Source organism: Magallana gigas, chromosome 9 (genome assembly GCF_963853765.1).
Source record: "Magallana gigas chromosome 9, xbMagGiga1.1, whole genome shotgun sequence".
In the NCBI taxonomy this organism is placed as follows: domain Eukaryota; kingdom Metazoa; phylum Mollusca; class Bivalvia; order Ostreida; family Ostreidae; genus Magallana; species Magallana gigas.
Window position 1 is genome coordinate 22,369,748 of NC_088861.1, and position 11,500 is coordinate 22,381,247.

The 11,500-nt window shown below is 34.5% G+C and overlaps 1 protein-coding gene across 1 annotated transcript; it reads right to left on the reverse strand.

Moving 5' to 3' along the window:
* Positions 1-1,951: 1,951 nt before the first annotated feature.
* On the reverse strand, positions 1,952-10,863 carry LOC105320074 (protein arginine N-methyltransferase 3). Its single transcript, XM_011417849.4, has 11 exons — positions 10,761-10,863; positions 8,697-8,923; positions 7,061-7,169; positions 6,600-6,834; positions 6,006-6,147; positions 5,446-5,633; positions 4,663-4,841; positions 4,065-4,252; positions 3,438-3,575; positions 2,455-2,542; positions 1,952-2,080 (listed from the first exon to the last, which is right to left on the reverse strand). The coding sequence occupies exons 1-11, from the start codon at positions 10,849-10,851 to the stop codon at positions 1,971-1,973; spliced, it is 1,695 nt and encodes a 564-aa protein (XP_011416151.3). The 5' UTR covers positions 10,852-10,863; the 3' UTR covers positions 1,952-1,970.
* Between the last annotated feature and the right edge of the window lie 637 nt (positions 10,864-11,500).

Consider the following 11,500-nt stretch of genomic DNA (forward strand, 5'->3'; position numbering starts at 1 on the left):
TCAAGTTGTGATATTTTCTTTGTATACAAACTGGCCTCTGGAGCCATAACACCTCAACAAGATTACATTTGATCGTAGTTTGCTTTCTGGCTATTTATCCCTTTTGAAAAAGTGGCATTGAAATGAAAAGCGAGCTTACTTATTTCCTTCATATTTCATGGAAAATGACAGTTTAAAACATGATTTTTCATAGCGATTACCAAAAATTTAAGTCCTGATACACCTCATCAAAACAAAGCTATTGTTATGAAGCAATTATTTCTTTACCTGGTGGCACCTTTCATTTACTGGATCTTGCCCCTAGAGCTGAACACGACTCATCAATAGGCATAAACCATACAAGTTGTTTTCCTATCTTGATTTCAGCACGTGGGTAATATAAACTCGTATACCGTTTGTTTGTTTTGTTTGTTACACGCAATTGCACACCTAGAACTCGTGGTCAATGTAAACTTACTCCTTTCACATGGTATACATGTAATAAGTTGTTTGCATTGTATTAATTTTGTTTTCAAAAAAAAAATCATTTTGTTTTCAGTGCATTTTCTGTTTGTAATGCATTGACCTGTACAATAATTGTTCCATTTCTCCTGACGTGCAGCAAGTCCATATTGCACTTCATAGATTTATCTCTACTGTACAGTAAGGTGATGAAGTCCACATAGGTGAGGCCTGTACAGAGAATCATTGAAACTCTGAAGAAATCAGTGGCTTATATAATGGTAGATAGTAAAAGGGCAGTGAAAGAAAACCATAATGGACAATGTCTTTTATGAAAGGTGTTCAACTGAAATATTCTTGGTTAAGAATTTTTTATCTGCCCTATCTGCACTGCATCACAATTTCTGTGTGGCTCCTTGTCATCATCGGAAACCCACGGTCAGTAAGCGTATGCGAGACTGGCCGTGGGTTTCCGACGTAAGCCAGGACTAGCTGTCTCAATCATTTCATATATATACATGTAATTTTGTCCAAGTCTATCCAGAATTAGTTCAGAATCCATGTTTAACATCATCTGTACCTATGCTAAGGAGAAATGTCAATTTAAAAAAAACCCAGCAAGCCCAGATTTATACCCCCGCTCTCAGTTAAATGATGACTTTGCTTATTTTTTTAACCAAAATTTTCAAACAAATTTTCGTCAAAGATTTCTCAGCAACTATTTATCGCAGATGCTCAAATTTTTTACACAGTATTTGTATAGGCATGCCATATCTTGGGATATATTTTTGTATCAATCGGACGTCAACTTCCTGTTAAATAATGACTTTGTTTATTTTTAGCCAAAATTTTCAAACAAATTTCCGTCAAAGATTTCTCGGCAACTATTTATTGCAGATGCTTGAAATTTTTACACAGTGTTTGTTAAGGCATGCCATATCGTGGGATATATTTTTGTACCAATCGGACGTCAACTTCCTGTTAAATGAGTACTTTGTTTATTTTAGCCAAAATTTTCAAACAAATTTTCCGCAAAGATTTCTCAGCAGCTATTTATCGCAGATGCTTGAAATTTTAACACACTATTTGTTAAGGCATGCCATATTGTGGGATTTATTTCTGTACCAATCGGATGCCAGCTTTCTGTTAAATGTTGATTTGCTTATTTTGCATATTCATATCAGAGTGGGGGTATCACTAGTGAGCATTGGCTCACAGATATCTTGTTTCAATATGTTCCTTTCCAGTTTGGTTAAAGTTTAGCAACTTAAAAAAAATTACAGTCAGTAGAAATACAAAATACTTAGAGCATATTATGAATTAAACATCAAATTCTCACTGGAGTACTTACAGTTTTAAAATTTATGTATGTAAATGACTTCTTTGAAAAAAAAATTGTCTAAATCTTAATTATTGCCCTCCCTCATAGATTTTGTATTTTGAAGAAGATGTTTAACGTAGAATCTACTTTCAAATGGAGAACCTAATAAAAACAATCTAAATAACTAGACAGTTTATTTTTTGTTTTATTATTGCATCATAAAGTTCTGGGTGGCCCCATCAACAGTCATTATAATGGACAGGGAGCGGGGATCTCGTCTGTTCTTCTTACAAACTAGGTGACCTTTAATTGTTTGACCTGGAAAAAATACAACCAAAAACATGAATATACAAGTTGATTATACAAGGCTTTCAGAAAAATTAATTTTGGACATATACATGTATGTATAAATAAAACTTTTTTTTTTAAAGTTTGACTTACCAGATCTGAAAAACTTCACCCAAAGAAAAAATTAAATGATTTATCAATACATTATCTAGCAAGAGTTTATCATGGTCTTCCACATACATAGTAATCACTGATTAAGTTTATCTGATTCAGCCTGTATCAGAACTTCATTGAAACACTTGCACTTTCCAAGTTCTGCCAGGGATATACAAATATTTCCCACTTGATCATTCATAAACCAAGTAAATTAAGTTTTGTGATATTGCTATTGGAGACATTTTTACCTTTGGTGACTTTTATAGGTTGCTGTAGCAGGAACACGGTTTGTTTCCAGTGAGTGGGCGTCGCCCCTGGGCCAGTAGAAAACATCACCTACACAGAGTAACACAGACACAATATAAATCTATGAATACTTAACATTGAGAATTAATTAATTTAGTTCAATGTTAAACTTTATCAAATAAAAAAAAGAGGGGAAAAAAAATAGTCCTCACAAATATCAGAATTGGTTGCCAAAAAAAAAAAAATGGGTTTTAAAAAATTTAATACTATTAGGCCTTATAGCATCAGTTTATTCATATAATTTTTAAACTTCTGCCTGGGGCCATTAAGCTACATTGCTCTGATTTCTTCAATAGATTTCTTACACCATATTTATTGTGGGTTATTTCTGCTATAACAATTTAAAAGTTTTGAATGTTTCTTCTGAAAGTTACGGGCAGCCGCCTGCAGATACAAAAATAAGGTGATCAAATTGACACTGTTCCTCTTCATCCCTTTGCAAACAGAGTATGAGAGTGTACATATGTTGCTTGCTGTCAACTTTTTGTAAAGAACATTAATCACAAGGCAAGTGCATCGAAGTAAACTTTTTATGAGTATATATACTGTAGATTCCTTATTTTACGCGAGTACTTAATTCCACGATTCAACGATTTTCCATCAAAACGCGAGAATATAAAATCGCGAATGCCGAAATTTAATCATTGTTTCATGTAGTTTACATGTGTCCGAAAATTAAAAGCGAGATTTTAGAATTTGCGAGACCGGCTTCTCGCGATTTTACGTGGATATTAATTCCTCATGTTTAATTAGGAATTTACAGTAATCCTAATTTGATTTTGATGAAGAGAATGAAAGAAACTAATGCCAGGATACTGTGGATTGAAAAATTATTGGTGCCAATTCATGCAAGCCCAATTCATTGATAATTATATAGAAGGAATATTTAAATTATCCTGATGGGATGATCTTTTTGTGGCATTACCTGTTTGGAGCATCCTTTGTGAAAGAAGATATCAAAGTAGCCAACAATGGCGTTAATTTGTCCCTCGCTGGTCGCTGTGAGGGTGAAATCCTGAGAGAACTGTAGGTCTGTCACTGAACAAGTACAGGAATCCAGGGTCTGCAAGAAACAAAACAACAGGATGATCGAGAGCCCTGAAGGGATGTTTAAGATTTCAGGTCCTCTTGATATAACTTCATTACTGTTCATTTCTTTTTTGACAAAATTGTCAGATACAAAATGGTAATATAAGCTTTTACTTCACTGAATATTTTAGCTGAAATTGCTTGAATTTCAGTACAATTCGATTTTATTATGGAAAATCATTATCACACAAGTTTGGCAACATTTCATGTCTGTGTTTGCATGGATAGAGAGATGTGCCTTAGGATTGGTTTAAAAAATGTTCATGTATTATCTTTGCAACTTCCACTTACATGTACAAGTATATAATTCTACAGAAAAGTACGTGTAACTATATATTAAATAATTAAATCCTCTTGCTCTTTATCTTCTTTTCCCCTTCTCTCTCATCTTTGTCTTTTTCATTTCAGTAGACTGACCTCTGAAACTCAAAAAGATGTCAAATTGTAATAACTAAAGCTGTACCTTGACCACTACTTGATCAGAGATGATTTTCTCCGCTTTCACAATTTCTACGCTGGCCTCCTTAATCACCTTGGACTTCATACAGGTCATTTTGAAACCATACACATCATCCCAGTAGGTCACATGACTTGCCTGAAGGTCAGGGTCGTCTAGGGCCGCTAACACAATAGTACAGCTATCTGGATGAACTACAGAAGAAAGAACTTCTCTACATATAAATTGTTATGTAATAATCTTAATGAAATTTTGATAGGTCCCATTCATAATTACCATCTTATTAAGAATTCTGAGACATGTAATTGGAAATGGTTACGCTCAATATTTGCTTGCCTTGAAGTACAAATTTATACTTTTTTGGGACTTAATTAAAATTTAACTTCTCTATTTGTAAAGATAACATTTTAGAAAGTTCAATTCTCATAAGTTTAACATGTTTCTCCATGTCTTCTCATAAGCACATAACAAATTAACTAATTACATGTGAAAGCATGCATCTAAATGACTGTTATTGACTGTACATCTTAATGCTTCATGTTAAAGAGTCAACCCCTCCATAAGGCGTCGTATAGATCAATAAGGGCGTGCCCTGTCTACTGACCCACTCCGTTAGGCTGTAAGTATTTGTCCCTGGCATACAGGACCGAATCCAACATGGACTCAAATAGGAGGAAGTAGCCCATCCACTCGGAGATGATGATATCCACTTTATCCACCGGTAATTCCACATCCTCTATCCGCCCTTTCAGCAAAGTCACCACATCATCCAATCCATTTTCTCTGAAAATTGATTTAGATTTAATATATATTTCTTTATAAAATTATTTATAAAAAATGGACTTCATATCTCTTTAAATTTTTAAAGAGATATGAAATACATTTTTTAGGAGACACTTGATAACTAAATTATACAATGGACCTTGATAAAACTTCAAGAGATTAAAAGTTTAAGATAAATAAAGAAATCTATGTTTAAACCTTTAGGGTTCAAATATTCTAGTAGTCAGAGGTTTACATATTATAACATGGAAGAATTTTCTCAAAAGGTTTTAGCCAATAATTTTCTAACATTGCACTATTGATGTTGAAATCACTAGCAAGTGATTCTGAATTATAATTACAAGAAAAATGTTGTCTGCAGGTACATGTAACATGTTTTTAAATGGTAAGATCAAGTGAAAAAGAAATCTGTGAGGCTTCATTTATCTAAACAGCTCCTGTTCAACCCAATCATCTGGATGTAATGAATCATCTGGATGAATAAATCTTCAAACATCTATATAAGTTGCATCATTTCAAATTGTAGTTGGTAACCAAAGGTGAAGTGATGGATTACTGAGGCCCCACAGTCCTTGTTTCTGTTAAACACTTGTACGGTAAGTACCTCACAATGTCCATTGCCTGATACACAATTTCTGATTGGTCCACCCCAATGACCTTCCTGGCCCCTGCGCGGGCAGCGAACATGGAGAGGATCCCTGTCCCACAGCCCACGTCTAGCACCACCTTGTCCTTGAACAGGGTGGGGTTCTGGTACATGAAGTCCCGGTAACTCTCTGTCCGGACCTTGTCCTAGAAAACAGGCCAAGATTAAAGGCAAACTGCAGTTATTGTGTGTACGTATTAGTGAATTCATCCAATAGAAATCCCCCATACCCTTCTATGATAATATCTCTGGACATTATAACATGGAGAGTAGTATAACTGGGAAACTTAATCTTTAATTTGAGCAGAAGAAAAGAGTTAGCTGCTTTTGAAAATTATTCACAGTCAATACATGTATTAAAATAGGAATTTCCAGAATGGTAATATAATTAAAGTTTAACACAAAAAATGCTTAACAATTTCACAGAAATACACACTGTAGATGTGTTAAAAAAAAATTCCAGTTTCTAATTTACTGGTAACCAATGCTGACTTATCATTATACTATGAGGTACATACTTTCAGCATTTCTTGGTGGATACTGAAATGAGCATAGGATCCAAAATAAACATCATCTTCATCCTCGGTCAACATCTGCACAGGATTGTCTGCACTGATTGGCTGGCTGGGCTGTGACATCAGAAGGTCTTGAGCAACTTTTCTATGAGAAGTATTTTACAGTTAGTGATAAGTTTAAACAACAATTTGATTCTCATTTGCAAATTAAACATAGGGCCTTAACAGTTGTTTAGTTTCTCAAGCACCAATGCAACAAAATAAATGCTGCAGGCTTGCAGCATTAAAAAGCTTTATTATTATGCTTATATGACTCAATTTTTCAAATTTTTTAAAGTTAGGAAAAAATTGAGATACCATTATGTTATCCCCTTTATTTCAAATCTTGTAAAAAAAAAAAATACTTGCCAAGTGCATTTTATTACAAAATTTTTGACCTCAAACAAAATCAAATGTCCTTATTCTATTTACAAAAGTTTTTTTTTTTAAATAACCGTTTTTATTGTCATTGAATGCTCTCTTTCTCTAACTTTGAATCACACTGAATGTGTTTAAGGAAGAAAAACCCTTATTTTTCCTGTGTCTAAGGCGACTCACTTGACTTTGTCAAAATCTCCCAGAACTCTGCTCAGTTCCTCCTCGAGCTGTCGGACTCGCTGCTCTGTATCCTGGAGGTGGGCGACCATCGTCTCAGACTCTGTTTGACTGACACCGTTCTGTTCCACCGCAAGCATGGACAGCTTCTGATTGGTCAGTCGGTCTCCACCAGATGAAGCACTATCAGGGACTATAACTCTGTTTGTAAAATCTTCCTCTATATCATCTTCAATATCTGAAAGATAGTTGTTTTTTTTCTTTGATTTAAGAAAAAATTATGAAAAGTCAATAGACCCATCAGAGAAAACAGATTTTGCAGAAAAACTTATTATACATAATCATATTGCAAGGAGCACCATTTTTGTTGACACCTTTCAATGGTTGTCACAATTCATGACACTACTAGGGTGACTACGCCAATCAATTAACATTTGATTTTTTTTCTCTTACAAACACCTTACCATACTGAAGGAGCAGGTCCTCTGGGTCGGCCGGGTTCATGAATTCACTGCTCTCCCAGGGTGGTGCTCCATGAGTGAAGGAAGATCTGACATCTCCTGTTGAGGGTTTCTGTCCAAACACAGAACATTGATTACATGTGTCGTTTATAAGCAGGTATAGTCATTTTTATTGTATCTACAGTTTAAATGCTTTTGTTCCAGAGTTGAAAAATCACTCATTCCATTGCACTAGAGAGAGGAAAGATTGAAGATACTAGTTTACAAGTGAAGAAGAATTTTTGCATTTGAAAAAAAGTTTAATGTGGTTTGGGGAAATACATGTATGATGTAACAGTATTTGTTTGATTTACATCATTTCACTATCAACTGACTAAAACTTCTCCAAAATACCCCTATAGTACTGGTGTATCAATCAGTACTGCAGCATTGTAAAATGGTTATTTGTAGCTGATTACTATCTTCACTAGCTCCTTTTAATGTAAGTTGTTACCCTATGAAGGTCTACGGAAGCTTGAGGTTTAACTATTATCATAAGGATAGGTCATAAAAATATTCAACAAGTCATATTATGCATACCAGTTTTTCAAACACTTCATCTAAATGAATGTAATTAAACAATTTCACAAATAAGGCTCACTTTGTTTTCAGAAATCTGAGTGCCAAATATTGTCAATGACTGGTTTATAATTTTGTCAATATAAAGTCAGTAACATTTCCCCTCTTACAGAGCTTCTTCATACCTTCATATGGCAATCAAAATAAAGCAGCGAACATGTGACTGTAATCAGGCTGGTTTGATGGTTTAATGTGTAGAAAACTCTGAACAGATAGATGTACAGTATATTTCTTAACATTTTACAGCTTTTGAATGGATGAGCTAAATAGTTGGATATTATAAGATTAAAAACCAACTTGAAAATAATTATGTAAGCCACCAATGAATACATCTTAAGTAGGATGTGCGTTCCCTCTGTTGGACACATCAGTAACCAACTTATTAATAACTACAGTAAAACACGGTTATAACGAAGCGCCAGGGACGGGCGATTTTGCTTCGTTATAAGCGTAGTTCGTTGTATCCGTCAAGTCTACAACATGTAATATAGTCAGGGGGAATGAAAATCACTTCGCTGTAAGCATCAATTCATTATATGTGTTCGCTATAACCGTGTTTTACTGTATCTCCAATCCTCAGCAATGTTCGATAACTCTTAATTATCCAGAATTTTTTTATCCATACCATAAATCTGCCTTTTATATATAAAAATTTAATTAGTCTAGAAGTGTTAATATTACACTAAGGCATTCAACCAACTGCTTCGCTTAGTGGCTCCACGGAGACCTACTACCTATCAGTAAAGGGGTTCGAGCAACCGTTGCACCAGTACAACCTTTTTTTTCTTATTTGATCTCAACTTGCATACGTAATTTATTCCATTAAATTCATTGTGGCCAAAATTGCAATAACTTAGCAAAATGCGTGGATGCTATTAAAAACAGTTTTAGGATAAAAAAAAAAATACTTTGAGGCTGAAGATCGAAAAACCTTAAATGTACAGTAATTTTGTGCATAAAGATTTTGTGAGGCTTTTATAACTTACTGTCATATGCTTTCAAATAATGGGGGAGGGGATACCTTTAGTCTGATATAGTTGATCATCTTGATGTACTGTATGCAGTCAAGTCCGTGCTGTCTGCTCCATCTAATCAGGTCAAGGTCATGTGCACTCTGACAATGTGTGAAGATTTCCTCTGCAGAGGTGAAGGTCATGGAGCAGAAGAGACAGGTGACCTTGCTGACCTCTGTCTGGTCCTCACATTCCTCCCAGTCCTCGCCCTCCTCAGAGTCCTCCATAAGCTCCTCTGTAGATAAATAATAAGCATTCTGAGAATACTGTGTCAGCAAGTCATGCATTCCCTACCGGTATGTACCTCTATATAGTGCGTTGGGTTTGCAATTTAAATAGGAATGAACTGACGAAAGGGTGAAAAACTGATACAACGAGAAAAGCAAATATCCATGTCAATTTCATCAGAAGGGGACTTGATTGCATACATATGATTGAGTACATATTGTGTTATCAATTCAGGTATTTATGCTGTTCCAATGGGGCCACTTGAACCTTTGCACTTTCGCCTTTAGAGCGAAAGTGCGAAGTTGTGAAGGTGCAAAGGCGAAGGAGCGAAAGTGCGAAGATGCGAAGGCGAAGTGCAAAGGCGAGAGTGCAAAGTTGCGAAGGCGAAGAAGCGATACTACTAAAGCTCCTTCTCCTTTGCAACTTCACACTCTTGCCGTCGCAACTTTGCACTTCACCTTCACCTTTTTATATTGCAATCAGCAAGTCTCGGTCGATTACATAGAATTTGATGCAAGCAGCGCACTCGCTAAGGTTTTCGGAATAATCCATGATATAATTGGTACGCATGTGCCAGGCCATTGTGCTTATTACTATGAATGTTTATAAATATTTTAATGTGTACATGTGACATATATGTTTACCAGTGCTGGCTCTGCCTAATAATTATATACTCCACATAAAATGTAATGTTCGCCATAATGTGTACATATGCACTTCCAGACTCCTGTCACTTACCAGCTGTCTGTTACATGTAACCGTGGATCAAACACAGTAACATTCTAATTGCATTATGCGACATTTCTGTCTCATGAATGGATCTTGAGGGGGAGAGGGGGTCTGGACCCGGCCCCCCTCGGAAAATTCAATATTAATACTGGTAATATCACACAGTAAAGGGGGAGAGGGGATCCGGACCCCAACACCCTGGAAAATTTATTATATATTTTATACCATAAAATTTCCAAAATACGCCTCAGAACCTCCCCCAATTTAAAGATGAGCTCACTTATAATCCCACTTTCAAGTTATGAAAAGGAATATATAGTGTAGAATATTTTATCATAAAACTGAGATTAAAAGTGAGCTGGTATAAGTTCTTGGCCCCTAGCTGGTAGGCCTGATCCTAAAGATGACTTTATAACATATGACTTTATAACATATGTCAAGTTCTGTCATTTTAGAGTGAAGAATGTGTCAATGTATGTACATATATCACTTAAATATACCAAGCAGACTTCATTGATTCATAACAGCATTGTAAAAAAAATTAGGAAAAAACCAAATATAGATTAACTAACTGACAAAGAGTTGAACAAAAATTCAAGACACAAAAAGAAAACAGTCTCTTCTAATTTCAAAAGAATGAACTGTAAAAGAAAATGAGAAAAGTATTTCAGTGTTTAAACTACAATGGTATTGTTACTCATTCTGAACTTTTGAGTTGCCATACAAATAAACAATTATATTTATAGTCAATACATGTAATTAAATTTCGGTCACATTCATAATTTCCATTCTTCATATAAAAATATCATGATTATGTGAAAAGAATTTTTTAGCATACCTTTAGAAAACATTTTGCTAATCAGAAGAGATGCTATACGTTGTTAATTAAACTGATCAATTATAATTTTTTTAAACTTTTCCTTTATAATCTTACACTAGACCGAGTTTCCTCGAAAGCTTCATTCCTAATCGCACAAAGAATAAAAAAGCTCGATAAATCTACTGTGATATGACATCATCCTGTTTATCAACAGACTAAGACTACCAGGCACCCATCTCAAATGCCATATTAGTCTTATTAGAGGTGTTAGATTGATCAACACGTGCTAACATACCTTTCTGTTTTTCGGCCATGTTTACGTATGTTAACCTCGGAAGCCCTCTAGGTTTTACCAATAAAAGATATGATTGGCGCGCGGACGTCATAGAAAACGCCTTTCATCATGATATGAGGCAGGTAAAATGCCTTAAAGTTTAAAAAAGTGTTACAATATCTAACATTATTGGTCAGGAGTTTTGATAATTAATGACAATTGTTTTTCTATCAGCAAACTGATACATAATTTCATACACCGGTTTTCATCTATCAATAAAAATGTAATTAAATTAAAATTCTGATGTCATTTTTATGGTGATACTTTTTTCTACAATTATGTTGAAGAATTAAAGGGACTTGGACATGATTTGACTTAAAATTTTCAAATTTTATTTTTCCATTTTCAATGCTTACTGATAAATATAGGTTTATAATTTTATAATGCTTTGTCAAAATTTGAAAGTCAAATATTAGGTTATAAGCAATTTACAGAGTTCATAATTCTTTGTTTTGTAAACAAAGCCAGAATGTTGTCATTTTTACATATGTATTGTATTGGTGTAAGTTTCGATCAAATGTATCTTTTTTTTGTTGATAATTCATGTAGTATTTATGAAGATACTGAATTAGTTTAAATTGTTTTTACATGTCATTTTGACAAAGAAATTGTAATTCTCTACATTACATTTTTTGTAAACAACTATAAGACTCGAGCTTTGTTTACATAACAACCAATTCTTAACTCAGTATCTCGCTTGT